This window comes from Pongo abelii, chromosome 1 (genome assembly GCF_028885655.2).
Source record: "Pongo abelii isolate AG06213 chromosome 1, NHGRI_mPonAbe1-v2.0_pri, whole genome shotgun sequence".
NCBI classification, from domain to species: Eukaryota; Metazoa; Chordata; class Mammalia; order Primates; family Hominidae; genus Pongo; species Pongo abelii.
The window spans coordinates 120,137,114-120,163,292 of NC_071985.2; the positions used below are offsets into that span (position 1 = coordinate 120,137,114).

The 26,179-nt window shown below is 37.5% G+C and overlaps 1 protein-coding gene across 22 annotated transcripts in view; it reads left to right on the top strand.

Moving 5' to 3' along the window:
- The window catches only part of ST7L (suppression of tumorigenicity 7 like), a 95,488-nt gene that overhangs the window by 27,139 nt on the left and 42,170 nt on the right, over positions 1–26,179 (top strand). For 16 of the 22 annotated variants that reach the window (XR_008512851.1, XM_063718108.1, XM_063718133.1 and 13 more), the window contains 6 exons: positions 1,953–2,031; positions 9,435–9,589; positions 11,145–11,242; positions 11,512–11,626; positions 15,154–15,226; positions 16,480–16,582. Coding sequence is in view for 21 of the 22 variants with exons in the window: in XM_063718108.1 (XP_063574178.1) it covers positions 1,953–2,031; positions 9,435–9,589; positions 11,145–11,242; positions 11,512–11,626; positions 15,154–15,226; positions 16,480–16,582 (623 nt within the window). In the remaining variant the exon portion in view is untranslated. Of the gene's footprint in view, positions 1–1,952; positions 2,032–9,434; positions 9,590–11,144; positions 11,243–11,511; positions 11,627–15,153; positions 15,227–16,479; positions 16,583–18,322; positions 18,785–21,106; positions 21,701–21,741; positions 24,596–26,179 lie in introns of those variants that run through there. The other 6 variants (XM_054529353.1, XM_054529358.1, XM_063718127.1 and 3 more) reach the window with 5 other exon arrangements.

Genomic DNA, 26,179 nt, shown 5'->3' on the forward strand with positions numbered 1-26,179 from the left:
ACAGTGAATGTGCTTTCAGTTCACTCATTTATGTTTAATGCCTGGCATTTGTAGGCATTTACATATTTATGACCCCTGACCTTATGATAACTGTAGATCTGTTTTGTGCTTGTTAGCATATTAGAATGTTATTTAACTTGAAAAATAGATAAATTTGAGTGAATTGCTAATTGCTTGTGTAAATTATATTCAGCATATTAAGAGCCCTTAAAGAGGACAATTGAATACCAAATCAGCATTTTGTTTTAAATTACTCCTAAGCCTTATTTTAGAAAAAAATATATACATTTTTCCCCCGTCAACTTTATTTCTCCTTTCCACTTAGGCTTAGGACTGCTTTGGTTGTGAAGAATACTCTTGAAAGGCTAGGTAGAGCATTTGAAAACAAAAGAATAAGATAAAATATTTAAAGGTGAATTAGACGACCTCACTAGAAATTTAAAAAAACACAAATGAAAATAAGTTTCAGATGCTAAATTAGCAAAGATTGATAATACTGTGTTAAGGTGTTAAATTAGCAAAGATTGATTATACTGTGTTACACTGCCTGAAAAAGTGTAAATTAATACAGTCTTATTGTGGAATTTGGGGGGTGTATATCTGTAATCTTTTTTTTTCTCCTAACTCCCCAAACTTGTTACATATCCAGAATCTTGTAAAATATACATATTTTAGTCAGCTGTTCTACTTCTAGAAAGGAAATAATTAGATATGAAAACACATACTGAAAGATTGTTATCACAATGTTTTGTATTAGCAAAAAATTTAGTATGACTTAATTGTCCATCAAAAGGGAATTGGTTAGATAAATTAGGGTATGTATTTAATATACTTGAGTACCAAATAACAATTTAATATGTTAATAAAGATTCAGTGTTAAAATTTGACTTGTAAATATCATATAACTCATAGAAGACAGCCTATCATCAAAAATTACAAGTCTAGTATTATGCGTTATTTTAATGTAATATTCAGTGTTGCAGCAGAATGATGTTCTTTACCTGGCCAGTATCAGATGGGTGCTGGCTTGCATCAGTTTGTCAAGTTCAGGAAGCGTTAGGTGGCAGCTAGCTGGTGACATGTTTGATATGAGAAATGTATTTTTGTTACACAAGTGGAATATATTGACTCCTTTTCTAAGCCAAGACTAATATTTTGTTTCCAAAGGAAAATTCAAACATTTTTCACATTATTCTTCCTGGACAGTTGCGGGTTTTGTTCCAAAAGCAACACTCATAGGTTCTCTATTTTTCTTATCAAATTTGAAATGGGCCAGTTTGTCTTCTGAGTCTACTTTATTTGTTTATTTAAAGATAACTTACTGTGAAGTCTTCATTTTGGTACAGTAAATTGGTAGCAAAATTAATATTCCAAAGAAATCCTAACTTGGGCCTTTGTTGAATCCTGTTAGAGGCTGACATTTTCTAGAGGTACTATATTCTAAATTAATTCCTTTTTTTTTTTTTTTGCCCTTTTACACAAAACGCAAGCCCATACATCTTCGTAGAGTGAATCATTCATTAGACAAAGACTTTGTTTTTAAGTTTTTGTATATTTTTATTTTTAGCAGTTCCATAAAACCTTTTCAGAATGATAAAAGTAGAACTGTAATATTTCATATTGATTATAATGTGATGTCACTTAAACTCAATGTTAACATGCATTTAGATATATAAATGTTCATATATAATAATGATATAATTAACTTGTTTAAGTACCCTGTATATTGTTCAAATAAATCAGAGAAAGAATATATTTTTATTTTATGTGAAGCTTCCAAATTTAATGTAAATTTCTCATATGGATAATGTGAACTAATAACCTAGTTTCTTGTTTTGTATGTTTAAGAATATATTATTTAAAGCTTTGTTTACTCCACTAGCTTATTCTTCATACATTTTGCAGATTATTTGTTTACCATCTCATCTATTTTATGAAATTTTTTTCTACAGTTATGCAGAAGGCATGGAGGGAAAGAAATCCTCCAGCTCGAATCAAAGCAGCCTATCAAGCTTTAGAATTAAACAATGAGTAAGTTTGAAATATATGGAAAATAAATTTATTTTGAAGGAAACCAAGGCAAATGATTTTTATGTCTCCTTTGTCTGTTCCTAAGACACTTGGAGTCATTAGTCATTTCCCTTTTGCATGTTATAGATACTTAATAAAATTTTCAGTGTTTGCCAACATCTGTATTTTGCTTCTGAAATTGTAAATCTGTATATGCTTTTGAATAGAAATTATGCTAGAAATACTTTTCAAAGTGGAGAATGCTCATGGAGAATGGTGATAATACTTTATAGTTAAAAGGGTACTAACATACTAGGCCGGGTGCGGTGGCTCACGCCTGTAATCCCAGCACTTTGGGAGGCCGAGGCGGGCGGATCACGAGGTCAGGAGAACGAGACCACCCTGGCTAACACGGTGAAACTCCTTCTGTACTAAACAATACAAAAAATTAGCCGGGCTTGGGGGTGAGCACCTGTAGTCCCAGCTACTCAGGAGGCTGAGGCAGGAGAATGGTGTGAACCCGGGAGGTGGAGTTTGCAGTGAGCCAAGATCATGCCACTGCACTCCAGCCTGGGCAACAGAGTGAGACTGTGTCTCAAAAAAAAAAAAAAAAAAAGGTACTAAAATACAAATGTACTTATGCACCTGTTTTAATTTTTTCATTTAAATCATTCACTTAAAGCATTCAATCTTGAGTACTTTAGTTGCTAATGGACTTGAAGGCATGAGAAGGGGATTAAAAATAAGTAAAACATAGCTCCATCAAGCTTATTTTTTTCCATGTTAGCAGCTTTTTTTATAGTTCTTCGTTTGAACTTTATATTTTGAAAAGGCAAAATGTAAAATCACAAGGCGACTTACTATTTACAAGGAACAGATCAATAAATACTAATCTAATGCAGACTAAATAAATACTAAGAGTGAAAATATGGTTCCAGTTGGGGTTTATCAAGGAATGCTTCCTGAATAATGTAAATTTAGAGTTGTTCTCTGAACCTTCTCCCCCAAGTATATACGTTATCCTTATTAAGAAGACCTTCCCACGGTGGAGCAAAAATGGCAGAGTAAAGAATGCCAAAATAATAAACTGGCAGAAACTGTCAGGATCAACTTTATTAAAACTCTGGAAACTAATCAAAAGTTTACAGTAACCTAATGAATGCTTAATCAAGGGGAAAAACACCTAAATCTCTCTAAGAAAGCTTTGTAGTGTTTTATTTATCCTGGCCCCATCCCTTACTCCCTAGCTCAGTGGCAGTCTTGAAGACAACAGAGTACATTCCAGGTATAGGTTTCTAGTACCAGAGGAAGTGGAATGGACCTTATTTTCAAAGAACTGTGGTCGTTTGTTTTGACCTGTCTGTTGGCTCTCTGAAGGACTAGCTCAAAGGGCTTGCCTTATTTCAGCTTACTGAAAGAAGAGAGTTTTCAATTTCAAAACTCTCCCAGAACTGACATAACTACACTCTGGTCATTTGTTAAAAACATTTAAAGGCAAATGCATTAGCTGCTGCTGCTTGGGGCAAGGGATAACAGGAAAGACAAACAATAGACAAATCAGAAAGCTTGTGAGCAAAGTCTGGGGAATTAGATACTTTGAGGAATAAAGGGTCTAAAAAGCTCCCACATATTTCTGGGAATCAAGGCCCCACACACAGCCAGAGCTGGGCATATGCTCAGAAAAGACTTGAGAAAGTCCTAAGCTCTCAAGTCTGCCTAACCTTCATGTTCTGTACAAGTAGGAGGTGAAGGCTAAGGCAGAGTTGTAAACTGTTTGGCTGAATGTTGAAGGTGTGCCCTAGCACCCACACAGAGCCCATCTGCAAATACTTTTGCTTTTTGTGTTTTGTTTGGTTTTGTTCCCAGGTGTTTAAGGAAACCTATCAAATCACCAACTGACCACGAGGCTAAAATAGCACACACGTCACTGGTCACACATGACAGATAGTATAGATTTTATAAAATTGGTTCAGAAAAGTCACTAAACAAACAACTGCAAAAGCAGCAACAACAAATCCTAGGGAGTAGAGAAAATTATATCTCTAGAGTTGCCAGAATATAATATTTAAAATTTCCAGTTTTCAACAAAAAATTACAAGGCATGCAAAGAAACAAGAAAACATGTCCCATACATAGGAAAGAAAAGAAATTAGGCTGGGTGTGGTAGCTTATACGTGTAGTCCCAGCACTTTGAGAGGCCAAGGCAGAAGGATCACTTGAGCTCAGGAGTTTGAGACCAGCCTGGGTAACATAAAGAGACCATGTCTCAAAAAATAAATAAAAAGAAAAGAAATTAATAGAAACTGCCCTTGTGAAGCCTAGACTTTGGACTTAATAGACACAAAGTTTAAATCAACTATTTTAAATATGATGAAGGAGGTAAAGGAACCCATGATAATGATATCTCACCATTACAGAATATCAGTAAAGAGGAAGAAATAATTAAAAGGAACTAAATAGAAATTCTAGAATTGAAAAGCATAACTAAAATGAAAAATTTACCATAGGGCTTCAGCAGCAAGCAGATTTGAGCAGACAGAAGCAAGAACCAGTGAGTTTCGTTTAAGTCAATTGAGATTACCCAATTCAAGGAGCAGGAAAAAATTAAGGAGTAAAGAAATATGACCAGAGTCTGAGAGAACTGTAGGATGCTATCAAGCATATCAATGTATGCATTATAGGAGTCCCAAAGAAGAGAGAGAAAAGGGCAGAAAGAATACTTGAAGAAATAATAGCTGAAAACAAAATAGCACCCCAAATACAGCAGCATATTAAAATGTTATACACCCTGACCAAGTGGCATTTATTCACGGATGCAAGAATGGTTCAACATATGAAAATCAGTCAGTGTAGTACACTACATTAACAGAATGAAGAAAGAAACCACATGATTATCTCAACTGATGTAGAAAAAACATTTGACAGAATTCCCCATCATGATAAATATATGGAAATCAATTAATGTAATACTCCACATTAATAGACCAAAAGACAAGAACTACATGACCATCTCAGTTGATGAAGAAAAAGATCTGACAAAATCCAACACCATTTTATGATGAAGACATTAAAAAACTAGGAATGGAAGGAAACTTCCTCAAGAACGTTGGAAAAATCTACAGCTAAATACGTACTTACTGATGAAAGATGGAAAGGTTTCCCTCCACCATCAGAAAAAAGGCAGGATGTCTGCACTTGTACTTCTGTGTTACATGGTGTACTGGAGGTTGTAGTCAGTGCAGTTTAGTCAAAAATTTTACATGGCATCTAAATTGGAAAGGAAGAAGTAAAACTATCTCCATTCACAGATGGCATGATCTTATTGTAGAAAGTCTTAATCCACAAAGAAACTATTAGAGCTAATGAAAGGGTTTACAAAATTGTGAGAAACAAAATCAACATACGAAAATCAGTTTTATGTCTATATCCTAGCAATGAACAATCTGAAAAGGAAATTAAGAAAACAATTCCATTTACAAAAGCATCAGAAAGATTTAAATACTTAGGAATAAATTTAATCAAGGAGGTGCAAGACTTGGATGCTGAAAACTATAAAGCATAAGTTAAATAAATAAATCAAAAGACCGCCCATGTTCATGGATTGGGAGACATTATTGTTGGAATGTCAGTACTCCCTAAATTGATCTACGGATTCAGTGCAATCCCTATAAAAATTTCAATTATCATTTCTGCAGAAATGGACAAGGTGATCCTATAATTCATACAGAACTGCAAGAGACCCTGAATACCAAAACAATCTTGAAATAGAAGCACAAAATTAGAAGACTCACACTACCCAATTTAAAAACTTACTGCAAAGCTACAGTAGTTAAATCATGAGGATAGACACCTAGATCAATGGATTCAAATTGAGATTCCAGAAATAAACCCATATTCTCTATGGTCAGTTGATGGTTTTGTTTTGTTTTGTTCTGAGACGGAGTTTCACTCTTTTTGCCCAGGCCGGACTGCAATGGCGCGATCTCGGCTCACTGCAACCTCCACCTTCTGGGTTCAAGTGATTCTCTTGCCTCAGCCTCCCAAGTAGCTGGGAATACAGGCACGTGCCACCACACCTGGCTAATTTTGTATTTTTAGAGTAGAGACAAGGTTTCCCCATGTTGGCCAGGCTGGTCTTGAACTCCTGACGTCAGGTGATCCACCCACCTCAGCCTCCCAAAGTGCTGAGATTACAGGTGTGAACCACCACGCCTGGCCATGATTTTTGACAAGGGTGTCAAAACCATTCAGTGGCAGAAAGAATAGTCTTTTCAACAACGATGGTGGAAGAACTGGATAGCCACATATATAAAAGCATAAAGGTGGTCCCTTACCTTATACCATATATCCCAATTAATTTAAAAATCAATCAAGGACCTAAATGGAAGAGTTAAAACTGCAGAACTCTTCGAAGAAAGCATAGGGACAAATCATCATCACCTTGAATTTAGCAGTGGTCTCATAAATTATAACACCAAAAGTACAAGCAGCAAAAGAAAAATCAGGTAAATGGACTTCATCAAAATTAAAATATTTTATGCATCAGAGGACATTGTCAAGAGGCAGAAATAGATTTGGGATTGCCAGGGATTGAGGAGGCAAGGGAGATGGGGAGTGACTACTTAATAGGTATGGGGTTTCTTGTGGGGATGATGAAAATGTCCTGGAATTACATTGTGGCGATGGTTGCACAACTCTGTGAATATATTAAAAATTATTGAATTGTATACTTCAAAATGCTTTAAACTGTGAACCTTGTTATTTGAATTTTACCTCAATGTAAAAAACCAACATTCTTCAGAGTAAGATTAATTAGGTATTCACATAATGAATTGCCTGAATTAGTATCCATATAAAATACTTTTGAACAAATCCAAGAAAGCTTTAAGGGGAAAAAATCTTTTCACCGTGTATCCATACAGTCATTAAAAATACATACATTCAAAATACAAGCATATAATTATGTTTATATTTTGATTTATACCCATCTAGGTCTTTTAAAAAGTGTTTTTATTATGGTTATTTTAAAACATTTCAGTTGGTTTTTGGAATGGCAGTCAGGAAGCCTAGTGTTTTTGATTTTTGTTTTTGTTTAGAGACAGGGTCTTGCTCTGTTGCCCAGGCTGGAGTGCAGTGGTAAGATGATAGCTTCATTGTAACCTACAACTCCTGGCCTTAAGCAATCCTCTTGCCTCAGCCTCCAAAGTAGCTAGGACTACAGGTGCACACAACCACACCCAGCTAATTTTTAAACCTTTATTATTGTTTTTTTAATAGAGAAAGGGTCTCGTTGTGTTGCCCAGGCTAGTCTCAAACTACTGGCCTCAAGTGATTCTCCTGCCTTGGCCTCCCAAAGTGCTGAGATTATAGCCATGAGCCACTGTGCCTGGGCAGGAAGGCCAGTGTTTAAAGCAGCAGTATATCTATTGCTTCACAGGGATCTAGTGTAATGTAATGGAGAAATCTTTGTTGATTAGTGAAATTGTTATGTACTATAAGGTCTTCTTATTTGAAGGATGATGAAATGGTATGAATTGCATTTTCTATATCTGAAGAACATTTTTGTCCCCACTTAACGATAGCTACCTGCCATCACTTCTGTTTAATGCTTGGTCTTGTACGTTTATCAATAATTTCTCTCTCTTGCTTAGATAAGCACTAATTATTAGAAATATAATGCAAGCCACATATGTAACTTTAAATTTTCTAGTAGCCACATTTAAAAAGTAAAAAGAAATAGGTGACATTAATCTGAATAATGTTTTATTTAGCTATATTCAAAATATATATATTTTTTTTTGAGACGGAGTCTCGCTCTGTCACCCAGGCTGGAGTGCAGTGGCGCAATCTCGGCTCACTGCAAGCTCTGTCTCCCAGGTTCACTCCATTCTCCTGCCTCAGCGTCCCGAGTAGCTAGGACTACAGGCACCCGCCACTGTGCCCAGCTAATTTTTTGTATTTTTTTTTTTTTTAGTAGAGATAGGGTTTCACCGTGGTCTCAATCTCCTGACCTCGTGATCCGCCCGCCTCGGCCTCCCAAAGTGCTGGGATTACAGGCATGAACCACCGCACCCAGCCCAAAATATTAAAATATTTTAACATATAGTCAGTACTTTTCTAAAATCTGTTAATGAGGAACTTTACATTCTTCTAAGTCTTCAAAATTCGTTGTGCATTTTTACACTTGCATCACATTTCAATTCAGACGCATCACATTTCAAGTGCTCAATAACCACATGTGGCTAATGCCTAGAATACTGGACAGTGCAGGCTTAGATAATCACAACTAGGACATTGTCTGTATAAGAGATGGATTCGTTATTATCTGGGAATGGAATAACCACATTTTGTTTCTCTTTGTGGCCCCAAAACAAGAATTAGTTTATTAGCCAGGTGTTGACTTAAAAGATACAAAGAAAAGCCTCTGTGTTTTAGTGGGGTGAAGAAAAGAAAACTTGGCATAAGCATAGTTGTGAGGAATGAGAATAGGAGTGTAGGAGGAAGGACCTGAATTCAGAACAAGGGAAGTTATACTGCATAATATTGTGGATAAGTCCATGTGTGGATGGGACAGCATGCAGAGGGGAGTACTCAGATTTGGGGAAAATGTCTAGTCATGGAATATGTTTCTGAGTCAGATGTTAAAGGTGCCTAGTTGGCCAAGGGACTATCTTCCCAATCTTCACCCTCCCCATACCTGCCCCATGAAATGGATGTCATAAAGTATATAGCGACTAAAAGCAGCTATGACCAACCAGGCATGGTGGCTCACACCTGTAATCCCAGCACTTTGGAAAGCTGAGGCAGGTGGATCACCTGAGATCAGGAGTTCTAGACCAGCCTGGCCAACATGTTGAAATCCCATCTCTACTAAAAATACAAAAATTAGCCGGGCGTGGTGCTGCACGCCTGTAATCCCAGCTACTCGGGAGGCCGAGGCAGGAGAATTGCTTGAACCCAGGAGGCAGAAGTTTCAGTGAGCCGAGATTGGGCCATTGCACTCCAGCCTGGGCGACAAAAGCAAAATTCCATCTCAAAAAAAAAGCAGATATGACCAGTAGAGGGTATACAATTCAGATAATTCTTTATAAATCTTCTTTTCTCCCCACCTTTCACAAAAGGAAAACACAGGACAATGGGTCAGAGAATGAGATAGAAGTTTAAAAATTTTGTGTTTTTTTTTTTTTTAAAAAAAACAAAATAAAGAGAAGGGAAAGATAAGAAAGTGGAAGAATTGTGGAATCAGACATAAAGAATATACCAATGTGCCCCTATTAAGGTAAAATATTGAATGAAGGCTTTTTTTTTTCTAAAGATGGAAAAAGTGTAGGTAAGGAAATATGACATAGGGCAAAGGGACATAACCAAGAGAAAACACTTGCTTTATCATTTTATTTAAAATTGCCTTCTTGCTTTCTTCATAGCTGTGCCACTGCATATGTTCTACTGGCTGAGGAAGAAGCAACAACTATTGTAGATGCTGAAAGGTTATTTAAACAGGCACTCAAGGCAGGAGAAACAATTTATAGGCAGTCACAGCAATGCCAGCACCAAAGTCCTCAGCATGAAGCTCAACTGAGTAAGCAGGTTTGAACTGGTTATTACTGTCTTCTAACATCTGTAATTTGCTTGTGTCTTAACACAAAACAACAATAATAAAAAACTTAATACTTACAGGTTAGTTAATTTTCACTGGAAATAACTAATCTATTCACAATACCTACAAGCCAGCAAGAGAGAAATGTGTATTAGCCAGAGAATGCTTGTGGAAGGGAATAGATCTGCTCAGGTTATTGAGAGAAGATGTGCTGCTCTGAGACTTAACAGTAATTTATTTCATGTGAGAATTGGGCTGGTCATTGTAAAAACATAACTCAAAAACTTTCAGCATTCAGGAGAGCCTTCTAGTGATAATAAGCAGCTGTTATCTTTATCCTCACCCTTACTCTAAGCAACAGTAGAGGTACATTATTTGGTTTGCTCTTCAGACTGTGTATCTGCATATAGTGCTAGGGAGTGGCCCCTTTCACACCATCTGATTCTTAGCCCAAAATCCAACCTCATACTTGGCATTGATTCTTTCTTTGGTTGATTTTTCTCCATGATGTGCTTGAGATCAGATGAGCCATAGCAACAGAAGTCCTTTCTGTTCTTAGATATGCTCTACCAGTTATGATTGAGATTTTTTTTTTTTTTTTTACCAAAGATGTTAGAATCAGCAATGATGCTGCTTCCTGCTATTTTTATGGCCAGAGGGTTTTAGTTTCATGATTTTGGCAAATAGTGGGTAATAAATTGAAATATGTTTATATAATGCATTATCTACTGGCAGCTAAGTTCTAAATCTTTTTTTATGTGTAAATTAAAATTTGTATAATGTTTTTCTCCCTAAGCTAAATACAGATATATATGGTATGTTTCATTAATGCACATTTTTTATAACACACATCTGTGGGAATATATAATTTTGTAGCCTGGAACTAATGAAACTACATCTTTAAAAATGTCATGCCATTTGTCTTTGAATAATCTCAAATACGGTTATGAGATAGTTACAGAAATATTTGTTAGCTCTTTCTAGAAGTAGTTTTATAGTTTGTCAACTACTCACTGTTAAGAAAAGTTTACATTAGCCATGGAAATTTTGTTTTGGACATTTTTTGTTTTTCAATTAAAACAATAGAGAGTATCAGAATAATAGATCATTTATGCACAAACTTAAATACTAGGTTAATGTTATATCTTCCTATAATGTATGTATTTCTTTTTTGCTGTTAAAATAAACTTGTCAATCATACACAAATTATATATACTGTACTTAGGTTACTATTAGAGGCAAAAATAATTAAATGTGTATTTTAAGTTTTAATACAGAAAACTTAAAACATGACAAAAATAGGGAACACTCCTGTTAAATATTTATCATCCAAATGTAGCCATCATTAATATTCTTCCATTCTGACACAATTTAATTTTAATTGAATCTTCCAAGGGAAGCAAATAAAATTAATGGATATGTTAATGAAATAGCAGCCCACAATACAAAAGTGATAGTTCTGTCATTTTTTTGTTTTTCAATAGCAGCCCACAATACAAAAGTGATAGTTCTATCATTTTTTTGTTTTTCTAAATAGGGAGAGATACCAATGTACTGGTATATATTAAAAGAAGATTGGCAATGTGTGCAAGAAAATTAGGAAGAATAAGAGAAGCAGTAAAAATAATGAGAGATGTAAGTAAATTGATGATGGGACTATTACATTTATTCCTCCAGAAACTAAAAATTTAGTTAAGTTGCCAGTTATTTTAATGCAGAATCATTGTATTTTAATTGGTAGTTTTTAGAACAAGGTATTTATTTAATATACATACCTTTCTTAAGGGTTAGGTCTTCTTCACAGCTATGTTAAGAAACAAGAATTTCTACTTTAATGAATCTGGCTCAGCTCTATTGAGTTCCTTTGTTATGATTTTAATCTTTCTTTTCCTTTTAATATACAGTTGATGAAAGAATTTCCTCCTCTTACCATGGTGAACATCCATGAAAATCTCTTAGAATCACTTTTAGAATTACAGGCCTATGCAGATGTTCAGGCAGTCCTAGCAAAATATGATGGTGAGTCATATTCCCTTAGTTGATAGCATGGTTATTCTTTTCCAATTATGTAATTATAAATATGGTTATATTCTAGTATTTAATTTTCTCTTTCTGTTCTTACCAGTCAGTATTTAGCATGCAGAGGTTGCTATTAAGTATCTTCTTTATCAGGACTTTCATCAGCAAAGGTCTGCAAGGAAGGACTTTTCTTCTGTCAAGATTTACTTGTTTATTGAGTGCTTGTTTCTAATATGAGTGAGTCATTCAGAATATGACAGTGAACAAGACAACATGGGAGGCTGGGCATGGTGGCTCACACCTGTAATCCTAGCATTTTGTTTTGGAGACTGAGGTGGGAGGATCACTTGAGCCCAGGAGTTGGAGACTAATTTTTTTAAAAAATTAGCTGGGTATGGTGGTGTGTACGTGTAGTCCCAGCTACTTGGGAGGCTAAGGTGGGAGGATCACTTGAACCTGGGAGGTTCAGGCTGTAGTGAGCTGTGATTGCACCACTGTAGTCCAGCCTAGGCGACAGAGGGAGACCCTGTCTCAAAAAAAAAAAAAGATGGGGAGCCCTCATAGGATTTACAGTTTATTTACAGTTTAGTGGAGCATGCAGACAAATGAGCAGCAGTTACATTGAAGACAGCGTGTTTGGTGAGATAATTGGAGAAGTATGGGTGCTGTGCACATAGTAGGGGTACCTTATTTGTTTTGGAGTGTCAAGCAAGCCTAACAGAGAAGTTGCTTAGCAGTATATACTATAAGAGCAATTCAGAATAACATTTTTACAATGCTTTTTAGTTACAAAGTTCAATGATAATATGATCGTTATAATACTCTTATGATGTGGTGGGACAAGTATTTTTACTGTCTCCAATTACTGAATAAGGGAACTGGAGTTTAAGAAGGTTAAAGTATTGGGGTAAGGTCTCCCAGCCAGTAAAAGGCAAATCCAGGTGTTTGATTTCTTTGTTCATTAGTCTTCCCGTGGTAACAATTCAATATATATTGGTTATTTTTATTGTATTTTTTTTTTTTTTGAGACAGAGTCTCACTCTGTCGCCTGGGCAGGAGTGCAGTGATGCAATCTCGGCTCACTGCAAGCTCCGCTTCCCAGGTTCACGCCATTCTCCTGCCTCAGCCTCCCGAGTAGCTGGGTCTACAGGTGCCTGCCACCATGTCTGGCTAATTTTTTTGTATTTTTTTTTAGTAGAAATGGGGTTTCACCATGTTGGCCAGGATGGTCTGGATCTCCTGACCTCGTGATCCGCCTGTCTCGGCCTCCCAAAGTGCTGGGATTACAGGCGTGAGCCACCGCGCCTGGTGGTTATTTTTATTATTATGTTATAACAATACCAGTTTACCACACATGAAGTTTGGAGAATTTTAAAGACATAAAGCCTCCCTTCTCATCCTGAGAGAGGCATCAGCTTTTAACCTCAAGCTGAAAATTTGGGGTTACTATGCTTCTGGTCGTATCTTTCACTATAAGAGAACACATGTAAGTCACATTGAAGGCCAGACACAGTGGCTCATGCCTGTAATTCCAACACTTTGGGAAGCTGAAGTGGGTGGATTGCTTGAGCTCAGAAGTTGAAGACCAGCTTGAGCAACATGGTGAAAACCCATTTCTACAAAAAGTATTTTAAAAACTTAGCTGGGTGTGGTGGCATGCGCCTGTAGTCCCAGCTGCTCGGGAGGCTGAGGTGTGAGGATTGCTTGAGTCTGGGAGGTAGAGGTTGCAGTGAGCCAAGATTGCACCACTGTATTCCAGCCTGGGTGACAGAGTGAGATCTCATCTCAAAAAAAAAACGTCGTTTATTCACATTTGTCCTGTTATAGGTTCCTACCCATTCGCTTGGGAATCCCCATGACTTGGGAAGTTTGAAATGTGTTATACTTGGAAAGAGAAGTTTATTTCTTTTAAACATCTGGAATTCTTAAGCAATGCTTCAGAATAGTGTAGGCTCATGGAGAAATTTGTGAGAAATTCTTTCCATATGTAACTTACTGGATACATGGCCTGCTTATAATACTTACGATGAGCAAGCTTAGGGACTGAATATAAGAAATTGGAATAGGACCTGATTCATTAAAAATAAAATAAAACTACAACTAATAAAGCATATCTAAGTTGATATGCTTCTGTATTTTCAGTTATTTTCGTGAGTCCCAGTTTGTACCATTCCAGAATCCGGAGAAGTTGAAAGCAAATTTACTTCCTTAGTTCTCCATTTGCTAGTATGATTCTGGGATCAAAAACATCTTCTGATAGCATTATTTTGGACATTCTTTTGAGAATGATTGATATAATTAATTTACAGTTCCAGATGAAATTTTTATTTTCTAAAAAATAATAATTTAAGAAAAAAAAAATCTAGGAAGAAGAAAAATGTCACCCTTGGTTGAATCAACCTGGATTTAACTACTGTTAAATATTTTAATTTTTTTCTAATATTAGTTTTTCTCTATGAATAAGTGAAGGTTTTACATAGTTCTAATTATACCATGCCTTTTCCCCTGAACTTACTATAAGCAGGGTTTTTTTTTTAATTGTTATATATATATATTTTTTTTTTACAGAGTCTTGTACTGTCACCCAGGCTGGAGTGCACTGGCATAATCTCGGCTCACTGCAACCTCCGCCTTCCGGGTTCAAGTGATTCTCCTGCCTCAGCCTCCTGAGTAGCTGGGATTACAGGCACCTGCCACCACGCCCGGCTAATTTTTTGTATTTTTAGTAGAGATACGGTTTCACTATGTTGGCCAGGTTGGTCTCGAACTCCTGACCTCGTGATCCACCCACCTCAGCCTCCCAAAGTGCTGGGATTACAGGCATGAGGCACCGCGCCCGTCCATAAGCAAGTTATTATAGACATTTGTAGAACGCATTTCACCGTTGTACAGAGGGCTTTCATAGACACAGTTTCATCTCGGTCAGAAAATATCATTATTTTGAGAGGTGAAAACTGAGGTCAAACAAGTTGCTACTAGCTCAAAGATGCTTAGCTGGTAAATAATAAGATAAAGATTCAGATTCAGCTTTTTCAACTTCATATACGGGTTTTTCCTACTATATTATAGATTTTTCAACATTATGTCCAGGTTTTTCCTATATAACTATTGAATTTGCATTGCACTATGAATTATTCTTTTTTTTGTTTTGTTTTGTTTTGTTTTTTTTGGAGACGGAGTTTCATTCTTGTTGCCCAGGCTGGAGTGCAATGGCACGATCTTGGCTCACTGCAACCTCCGCCTCCTAGGTTCAAGCGATTCTCCTGCCTCAGCCTCCTGAGTAGCTGGGATTATAGGCATGCGCCACCATGCCTGGCTAATTTTTGTATTTTTAATAGAGACAGGGTTTCTCCATTTTGGTCAGGCTGGTCTTGAACTCCTGACCTCATGATCCACCCGCCTCGGCCTCCCTAAGTGCTGGGATTATAGGCGTGAGCCACCGCGCCCGGCTGTGAATTATTCTTATTAAAAAATTGTCTCAATACCTTTTTTGTAATTCCTACCTAAATTGAAAATTATCGTTACAGATATAAGCCTTCCAAAGTCAGCAGCAATCTGTTACACAGCAGCACTGTTGAAGACAAGGACTGTTTCAGAAAAGTACGTGTTATAAAAACTACAATGATTTGGAAGGACTGCTAAACTCAATATTATGCTTGTCCTCTACTGACTTTAAACAATGCTGTTTTCCACTCTACTTCCTTCTGAATAGCCCTGGGTCTTCTTGGGCTTTTAGGCTTCTTGCTGTTTGTAGTGGAAAGAGCAAAGTTTTTAGAGCTAACCTGAGCTCAAATTCAAACTCTACCACATTCTAGCTATAGGACTGTAGGCAAGTTAATCATTTTGAGTCTCTCCTTCATCTGTAAAATGAGACTAATATTGCAGGAGGGTTGTAGGAGGATTATGTGTGGTAAGTGCCTAAAGCAATATCTAGAAAGAAAGTACACACACAAAATAGTAACTGTGATGATGATGATAAAGTGTGTAGTAGGGAAATAGGCTTATGTTATCTCTTCTTAGAGTATAATTCTGAGTTCTGCTTTTCTTGTATTTTTGGCTACTGTTAGTGAATTCTCTTTATTGTGCAGATAAGATACTCAGAAACCAACCAAATGGTGGCCATTTTCTTTCACCTTAGATTTTTATTCTTTGATATGAATTAGAATGGAATTTTCCATTTGTGTCCTCTCAAATAAGAATTTGAGAAGCATGTACTGCTATTTCATGAGATTCTCTGGATATCACTATGTTGCATTTATTACTTTATTACCTTTCCTAAAGTGTACCTTCAGTGGACTTCTCCTGAAGGCCTTCTTTACCTAAGTTTGAAGACTTTCATTCCTTATGCTGCTTTGTTTTTTATATGTTGAACCCACAAGACTATACTTTTTTTTTTTTTTTTTTTGAGACGGAGTTTCACTCTTGTTGCCCAGGCTGGAGTGCGATGGCACAATCTTGGCTCACTGCAACCTCTGCCTCCCGGGTACAAGTGATTCTCCTGCCTCAGCCTCCCGTGTAGCTGGGACTACAGGCACACACCACCACACCCAGCTAATTTTGTATTTTTGGTAGAGATGGGGTTTCTCTGTGTTGGTCAGGCTGGTCTCAAACTCCTGACCTCAGGTAATCTGCCTATCTCAGCCTCCCAATGTGCTGGGATTACAAGCATGAGCCACTGCACCCAGCCAGCTTTAATTTTTTTTTTTTTTTTTTTTTTTTTGTAGTCCTCTGGCTTTGTTTTTTGGCCATCTCCAGAAACTTCTTTGATTCAAGGGGCTGTATTATTATCTAAATTCATACTTTTTTTCTTTTTTTTAGCATATTTATTTTTTCATTTTGTGGTTTTCTTGTAGATTCTCTCCAGAAACAGCCTCCAGAAGAGGATTAAGCACAGCAGAAATTAATGCCGTGGAAGCAATTCATAGAGCTGTGGAATTTAATCCTCATGTTCCAAAAGTGAGAAATTTTATGATAAAAATACTACCTTTATTTAAGTTTATCAAATTGATGACAGTTTGTAGACCGAAGTCTGGGTCACCGTAATTTGGTGCAGAATTGTTTTAATCTGCTATATTTTGATGCTTATTATTCACCTTAAAGGGGATGTTGAAACATTTAGGCATTTAGAAAGGTAGATAGGAGCAGTAGTTAGCTATATGCTTTGTAATTACTATCAAAATATAATTTGAACTGTGCTCATTTAGCTGTTCTTTTAGTATAGTTGTAGAAAATAAATAATGGGTTGGTCTTAATAAAAGATTATTCATATTTCATATCACTAAATCAAATTTCCTGTTACTGTGAAAGCTTTTTCTAGACAGATGCCTGAGTTTTGAACTAGGGTTGGGTAGACAAAAACTGAAGACAAACAGATTAAAATAATCAATGATAGGAAGCAGATGTGGTAATTCCCAGAAAAACTGGCTGATGCTTATTTAGTCCCCGATGAGTCTATATACTTGCTTTGTCTTTATATTGTACACCTTGCAGTTATACAAATTGTTGCTTAATCTTTGTGTCTTACAACACAAAATTAAATTTTGAGGTTTGGGCTGGGCACAGTGGCTCGCCTATAATCTCAACACTTTGGGAGGCCGAGGTGGGAGGATTACTTGAGCCCAGGAGTTTGGGACTAGCGACTGGGCAATGTAGTGAGACCTCATCTCTGCAAAAAATACAAAAATTATCTGAGTGTGGTGATGCTTCCTGTTGTCTCAGCTACTTGGGAGACCAAGGGGAGAAGATTGCTTGAGTCCAGGAGATCGAGACTGCAGTGAGCTGCAATCACGCCACTGCACTGAAGCCTTGGGTGACAGAGTGAAACCCCATCTCAAAAAAAAATTGGGGTTCTACAAACAATGCCCCATGTTAGGAAGTATAGACAATTCAAGAATAGATGCCCTTACTACAGAAAGTAATTATAGCTATTGAAAGGGTGTTAATAGAGCTTGGAAGCTAAAGAGCTACAGTAAAGAGATGAATTGCTAAAAGATAATTTCCAAGAAAAGGATGTTGTAAGCCTGTTAGAGTAAGTAAAGATATGGTTAAGAAAAGTACTTAAGTCCAAGAAAGAGAGTCAACAAATATTTATACCATTCTCTCATTAAGTGACACTGGTTCCATAAATTTAAAGACAGCGGTTCACCCATATCTACGGTTTTGCATTCCATGGTTTCAGTTACCCACAGTCACCCTCTGTCTGAAAATATTACATGGAAAATTCCAGAAATAAACAATTCATAAGTTTTAAGTTTCATGCTGTTCTGAGTAGCTTGATGAAATCTTACACCATCCCCCTCCATCCAGGCTAGTACATGACTCATCCCCTTGTCCAGCATATCCAACACTGTCTATGCTACCCGCCCATTAGTCACTTGTAGCCAACTCGGTTATCAGATCGACTGTCATGGTATCATAGTGCTTGTGTTCAGGTAACTTTTATTTTACTTATTAGTGACCCCAAATGCAAGATTGACATATTGTTATAACTGTTCTATTTTATTATTAGTTATTGTTATTAGTCTCTTACTGTGCCTAAATTATAAATTAAATTCTATCATGGGCATATATTTAGAGGAAAAAACATGGTGTACGTAGGGTTTGGTACTATTTGTGGTTTCAGATATCCACTGGGAGTCTTAAAACATATGTCCTGAGGATAAGCAGTGAGTACTGTAAACTTTTTTTTTTTTTTAGACAGTTTTGCAGTCACCCAAGCTGGAGTGCAGTGGCAGAATCTCGGCTCACTGCAACCTCTGCCTCCAGGGTTCAAGCGATTCTTCTGCCTCAGCCTCCCAAGTAGCTGGGACTACAGGCGCGTGCCGCCACTCCCAGCTAATTATTTTGTATTTTTAGTAGAGACGAGGTTTCACCATGTTAGCTAGCATGGTCTCGATCTCCTGACCTTGTGATCCGCCCGCCTCAGTCTCCCAAAGTGCTGGGATTACAGGCATAAGCCACCGCGCCCAGCCTTGTAAACTTTTTATTATGAGTTCTACTACACATGCAGCAAAGTGTATGAGACAAAAATGTGCATCTTAATGATTTACTACAAAGTAAATGCTTGAAAACTACCGAGATCAAGAAACAGAACATTATCAACCCACAGATGCCTACCTGACTGCCCTTTCCCATTACAACCTCCCTTCCTACCTAAAGGTAACCACTATTCTTATTCATTCGTATTCTTATTTATTAATTATGTTCATTTCCTCCCTTTCTTTATGTTTTTGATCTGTACTTTTTCTTTATTTATGGATTTTTTCTTTTTTTTTTTTTTTGATACGGAGTCTTGCTCTGTCGCCCAGGCTGGAGTGCAGTGGCGCGATCTAGGCTCACTGCAAGCTCTGCCTCCCGGGTTTATGCCATTCTCCTGCCTCAGCCTCCTGAGCAGCTGAGACTGCAGGCGCCCACCACCACACCCGGCTAATTTTTTGTATTTTCAGTAGAGACGAGCTTTCACAGTGTTAGCCAGGATGGTCTGGATCTCCTGACCTCGTGATCCGCCCGCCTCGGCCTCCCAAAGTGCTGGGATTACAGGCGTGAGCCAGCGTGCCCGGCTCTTTTTTTCTTTTTAAGACAGACTCTTCAGCTATTCGAGAGGCCGAGGCAGGAGAATTGCTTGAACTCAGGAGGCAGAGGTTGCAATGAGCCGAGATAGTGCCATTACACTCCAGCCTGGGTGACAGAGTGAGACTCTGTCTCATAAAAAAAAAAAAGTCCGGGCGCAGTGGCTCACGCCTGTAATCCCAGCACTTTGGGAGGCCGAGGTGGGTGGATCACCTGAGCTCAGGAGTTCGAGACCACCCAGGGCAGCATGGTGAAACCCCGTCTCTACTAAAAATACAAAAAAATTAACCGGATGTGGTGGGGCACGCCTGTAGTCCCAGCTACTTGGGAGGCTGAGGCAGGAGAATCACTTGAGTCCTAGAGATGAAGGTTGCAGTGAGCCGAGATCGCACCACTGCACTCCAGCTTGGGCTACAGAGTGAGACTCTGTCTCAAAAAAAAAAAAAAAAAGACAAGGTCTTGCTCTCATGCCCAGGCTGGAGTGCAGTGGCGCGATCTTGGCCCACTGCAACCTCCACCTCCTGGGCTCAAGCGATCTGCCCGCCTCAGCCTCCCAAAGTGCTGGGATTACAGGTGTGAGCAAACGTATGCCTGGCCCTGGATTTATAAATGAGTTAAAGAGTGGTCCCTGTTTATTTATTCTGTGGAATAATTTGTATAAAATTAGAATTATTTCTGCCCTAAATGATTAGTAAATTTGTTATTAAAGCCATCTGATTCTTCAGTTTTCTTTGTGAGAAGACTTTGAGTTATAGATTTCATTTCTTTAATAGTTTAATTACAAATTCAATTTCTAAGCATGTCATAACTATTGAAATTTTTTGTTTCTTATGTTAGTTTTTAGTAAGTTGTATTTTTCTAAAAATTTATTTCATCAAAATTTTCAAATGTATTGACATAAAGTATTCATAAAATCCTTTTATTGCCATATTAGTATTTGCAAGATTAGTTGTAATACCCAATTTTTAATTCCTTTTTTTTTTTTTTTTTTTTTTTTTTTTTTGAGAGGGAGTTTTGCTGTTGTTGCCCAGGCTGGAGTGCAATGGTGTGATCTCGGCTCACTGCAACCTCCACTCCACCTCCTGGGTTCAAGTGATTCTCCTGCCTCAGCCTCCTGAGTAGCTGGGATTACAGGCATGCACCACCACACCCAGCTAATTTTGTATTTTCAGTTGAGACGGGGTTTCTCCATATTGGTCAAGTTGGTCTCAAACTCCCAACCTCAGATGATCAGCCCGCCTCGGCCTCCCAAAGTGCTGAGATTACAGGCATGAGCTACTGCACCTGGCCCCACTTTTTAATTCCTAACATTGGCTAATTTTATTTTTCTTGATCAAATTCTTTAGGGATTTGCCAATCTTACTTGTTTTTGCCAAGAACTTGGCTCTGGCTTTGTTGGGTTTTTTCTACTATTTATTTTCTGGTTCATGCATTTCTGCTCTTTATTGCCTTCCTTCAACTTAATTTGAGTTTATTTTATTTTAATTTCCTGTGTCTTCTCACATAGGTACTTAACTCCGTAATTTTCAGTCTTTTTTCTGATATACCCAGTTAAATCTAGAAACTTCTCTCAACACAATTTTAACTGGATACTATAGCAACATTTTTTACATAATTTAGTTCAAAATATTTTCTTGAAAAAAAAATAGAGACAGGATCTCCACATGTTGCCCAGGCTGGTCTTGAACTCCTGGCCTCAAACTCCTGGCCTCAAGCATCCTCCCTCCTCAGCCTCCCAAAGTGCTGGGATTACAGGTGTGAGCCACCTCCCTTGGCCCCAGATATTTTCTAATTTGTTTATAATTTCATCTTTGATTTAGAGTTATATTTATTCCATGAAGGTAGATATAATAAAAGATTTTCTTTAAATTTTTTTCCTCTTTTTCTTTTTTCTGCTTTGCTCATGTTGAGAAACAACAGATTTCCAAAGTAGATGAAACAGCCTTCTATTGGAAGAAGATGCCAACTAAGACTTTCATAGCTAGAGAGGAGAAGTTGTTCCTGGCTTCAGAGCTTCAAAGGACAAGCTGACTCTCTTCTTAGGGGCTAATGCAGCTGGTGACTTTTAAGTTGAAGCCAGTGCTTACTTACCATTCCAAAAATCCTAGGGCCTTTAAGAATTATGCTAAATCTTCTCTGCCTGTGCTCTATAAATGGAACAACAAAGCCTGGATGACAGCACATCTGTTTATAGCATGGTTTAAGCACTATTTTAGGCCCACTGTTGAGACCTACTGCTCAGACATGATTCTTTTAAAAATATTACTGCTCATTGACAATCTACCTAGTCACCCAAGAGCTCTGATGGAGATGTACAAGGAGATTAATGTTTCCATACCTGCTAACACAACAGCCATTCTGCAGCCCACAGATCAAGGAGTCATTTTGACTTGGAAGTCCTATTATTTCAGAAATACATTTAGTAAGGCCGTAGGTCCCATATATAGTGATTCCTCTGGTGGATCTGGGCAAAGTAAATTTTATATGTCATGGGAAACCGAAAAATTTGTGTGACTTGCTTTATTTTGATATTTGCTTTATTGCAGTGGTCTGGAAGTGAACTTGAAATATGTCCAAGATATGTCTATAGTTACAAACATGAATTTTGGGATATATAAAGTATGCTTCAATGAAACTATATAGGCTGAGCGTGGTGGCTCACACCTGTAATCCCAGCCCTTTGGGAGGCCGAAGCGGACGGATCACCTGAGGTCAGGAGTTCGAGACCAGCCTGACCAACATGGAGAAACCCCGTCTCTACTAAAAATACAAAATTAGCCAGGCCTGGTGGCACATGCCTGTAACCTCAGCTACTCAGGAGGCTGAGGCAGGAGAATCGCTTGAACCTGGGAGGTGGAGGTTGCAGTGAGCCAAGATCATGCCATTGCACTCCGCCTGGGCAACAAGAGTGAAACTCTGTCTCAAATAAATAAATAAAACTATATATACACATACACACATATACACTTTAACATTTTAATGTCATTTTATTTATAGGTAGAAATTTACCCATTTTCCCCTCACCTAAATATCAAAGCAGTTGACAATTCAGTTATTTCAAAATATCCAGCTAAGTGATGCTATAAACTTATATTATTGTTTGTAGATAGAACCTTTAAGCCGAGTGTTATGAAACACAATAATTAGTAAGGTTTTTTGAAGAATTTGGTTTTTTCGAGACAGTCTCACTCTGTCACCGAGGCTGGAGTGCAGTGGGCCGATCTCGGCTCACTGCAACCTTCACCTCCCGGGTTCAAGTGATCCTCCTGCCTCAGCCTCCTAAGTGGCTGGGACTGCAGGCGTGCGCCACCACGCCCAGCTAATTTTTGTATTTTTAGTAGAGATGGGGTTTCACCATGTTGGCCAGGCTGGTCTCGAACTCCTGACCTCAAGTGGCCCACCTGCCTCGGCCCTGCTAAGTGCTGGGATTATAGGCGTGAGCCACCACTTTTGGAGAAGTTTTGTGAGCCAAAACATTTGGAGAAGTTTTAAGCTTTACCAACCTGAATATCTCACTTAAATAACATTGATGTTATATGAACTGGAAGAGCTCTGGAATTTGTGGCTGGCTGTTTTTGCTAGGGTTTTACAATTGATGAAGTATGTACAGACCCTTTTTTTCTCCTGTTATGGTCTCTATTCCTGACTGTCAGCTGGAAGCAAGCAAACATAAAGGGATTTAGGGGTTTTCTTCTTCACACTTCAGTTGTGAGTCACAATAACTTATTTAACCCAAGGAACAGTGACATTTCAAATATATGTATATATATATATATACATCTTTTATTCTCACAAATTTATCATACAAATGGTTGTATGCATCTTAGCAGTAAAATGACAAAGGATAAAGTTGTTTTAGCAGGAAATATTTTTGGCAACTTTCCACATAACTACAACAGAAATGGCTGTAGGTCTAGAGCTATGCAATTTGTTAAAGCTGGAAACTATTAGAAGTGCAATAGAGAAAGATCATATAAATTTCTTCAAGCAATGAATTTGCTTGGTATTTCATTAATATTGATAGCTTCTATAGCTTTTTTATTCTACTAAATGAATTTCAGTGTATAGTAACTGATAGTACCACAGTAAAAAAATTAGAACAGCATGTGTTCATGGTTTTTGACTTATTCTTCATTATTTAGCTATGGCTTTGGTTCGGTGAGCTTTTTTTTTAGTTGCCAAACATGAAAAAGTTTGTGTATCTTTCAGCTACTATATGAATTGTCGGTTTTATTTTCAGTAGAAAATGTTTCATATATTATAAATATTCCACTGCATTCTGTTTCATTCATTCTGGTATCTCATACTTTTCTTATCCAACCATCAAATGGTTTTATAGATTTTTTTTTCTTTTTTTTTTTTTTTTGAGACAGAGTCTTCCTCTGTCGTCCAGGCTGGAATGCAGTGGTACAATCTCGGCTCACTGCAACTTCTGCCTCCTGGGTTGAAGCGATTTTCTTGCCTCAGCCTCCTGAGTAGCTGGGACTACAGGTGCGTGCCACGACGCCCAGCTAATTTTTTTAATTTTTAGTAGAGACAGGATTTCACCATGTTAGCCAGGATGGTCTTGATCTCCTGACCTCGTGATCCGCCTGCCTCGGCCTCCCGTAGTCCTGGGATTACATGCGTGAGCCACTGCGCCCAGCCGATACTGTCTTTTTTATTGAGATAATTTACATACTATAAAATTCACTTTTAAAGGATATAATTCAGTGGTTTTTGGTATATTCACAAGGTTGTAAAATCATTACCACTATTTAATTCTGGAATCTTTTCCAGAAAGAAGTACCTGTTAGTAGTCACCCCCCAGTCCCTCGCAACCACTAATCTACTTTCTGTCTTTATGCATTTGCCTATTCTGGACTTTTCATATGAATTGAATCGTATAATGGTGGCCTTTTGTGTCTGACTTCTTTCACTTAGCATAATGTAGCATATGTCAGTACTTCCTTCATTTTATGGCTGAATACTATTCCATTGTACCACATTTTGTTTATACATTCAACTGATGGACATTTGGGTTGGTTTCACTTTTTGACTAGCATGAATAATGCTGTTATGAACATTCATGTACAAGTTTTTGTGTGAACATAAATTTTTCACTTCTCTCAAGTATACACCTAGAAGTGGAACTGGTAGATCGCAAGTAATTCTGTTTAATTTTTTGAGAGACTGCCAAACTGTTTTGCAGAGTAACTGCATTATTTTACATTCCCTCAGCAATGTGTGAGTTCCAGTTCCTCTACATTTGTCTCAACATTTATTATTATCTGTCTTTTTTATTATAGTTGTCCCCATGGGTATGAAGTGATATTTCATTGTAGTTTTGTTTTGTATTTCCTTAATGACTAATGACATTAAGCATCACTTTAATATATTTATTGGCTGTTTGTATTTTTTCTTTGGACAGATATATGTTCAAGTTGCATATTTTTAAATTTTTGTTATATATATATATATTTATAAAAAACAGGGTCTCCCTGTGTTGCCCGGGCTGGTCTCAAACTCCCAGGCTCCAGGGATCCTCCTGCCTCAGCCTCCCGAAGTGCTGGGATTACAGGCTTGAGTCACTGTGCCTGGCCTAAATTTGTTTTTTTTGTTTTTTTGTTTTTTAAATTAAAGGTATTCTATTTATCTTTTTATTATAAGGTATTCTTTAACATTATTATTGGCCAGGCACTGTGGCTCATGCCTGTAATCCCAGCACTTTGGGAGGCTGAGGCAGGCGGATCACAAGGTCAGGAGATTGAGACCATCCTGGCTAACACGGTGAAACTCCGTCTCTACTAAAAATACAAAAATTAGCCAGGCGTGATGGTGGGCGCCTGTAGTCCCAGCTACTTGGGAGGCTGAGGCAGGAGAATGGCGTGAACCCGGGAGGCGGAGTTTGCAGTGAGCCGAGATCACGCCACTGCACTCCAGCCTGGGCGACAAAGCGAGGCTCCGTCTCACACACACACAAAAAAAATTATTATTACAGTAGACCATTGACACTCTTGATTAATGTGATCCAGAACCATTGTGAATATCCACATTTGAAAATGCCACTATTACATGTATTTTCACCTATGAAATGTAAGCATGAGAATGGGTCACAAACCTTGCTGAGATACGGATGCTGAAGAGCCTGCTAGATGTATTTATTAGGTACATCATTCACATGTGTGCACAAGCCTCAAAGCATGTTATTCAAATTTGTGCCTTAGCAAAATGATGCCTGCTATAAATCATGGGTATTTGGAGCTCCCACAAAGAGTAGAAATTGTAAACGTTAGATCCCTGAGTGTCAGTGGTCTACTGTAGATGTAACTATTGTTGGTATGACACTTCACGCATCAGTTAGAATAATATCGCCTAACTTTAAGATGTAACAATAGCTTGCTGTAATATTTTATTGATGATTTTTAAAGTAAGCATACTATAGCTGAATTCTTCTAAATTTTATTTTATATTCAAATATAAAATAATTACTATAAAAAACAAAATCACAGAATGGATCCACATATATACTGTCATATATGTGACAAAACATCCACATATATACTGTCAATTGATTTCTGACAAAAGCACCAATGCAATTCAATGGGGAAATGGAACTTCAACAAATGGGACTAGAACATCTGGATATCTAAATGTGGTGGGGGGAAATCATGAATTTTTTCACATAGCATACACAAAAATTAATTTGAAATGTGTCATTGATCTAAATATAAAAACTAAAACTATACAACATCTAGACCAAAACATCTAAGACTATCTTTGAAAGCTGGGGGTAAAGAAAGATTTCCTAGGACATAGAAGGCAATTATAAGAGAAGACAATTATAAATTAAACTTTATCAAAATTTTAAAAGTCTGCTTATCTTAGTGTTAAGACAAAAAGGCAAGCCATGGACAGGAAAAAATATTTGTATATGTTTATCTGACAAAGGACTCATATCCAAAATATATACATATAAAAAAACACAATATTAAAAAATGGGCA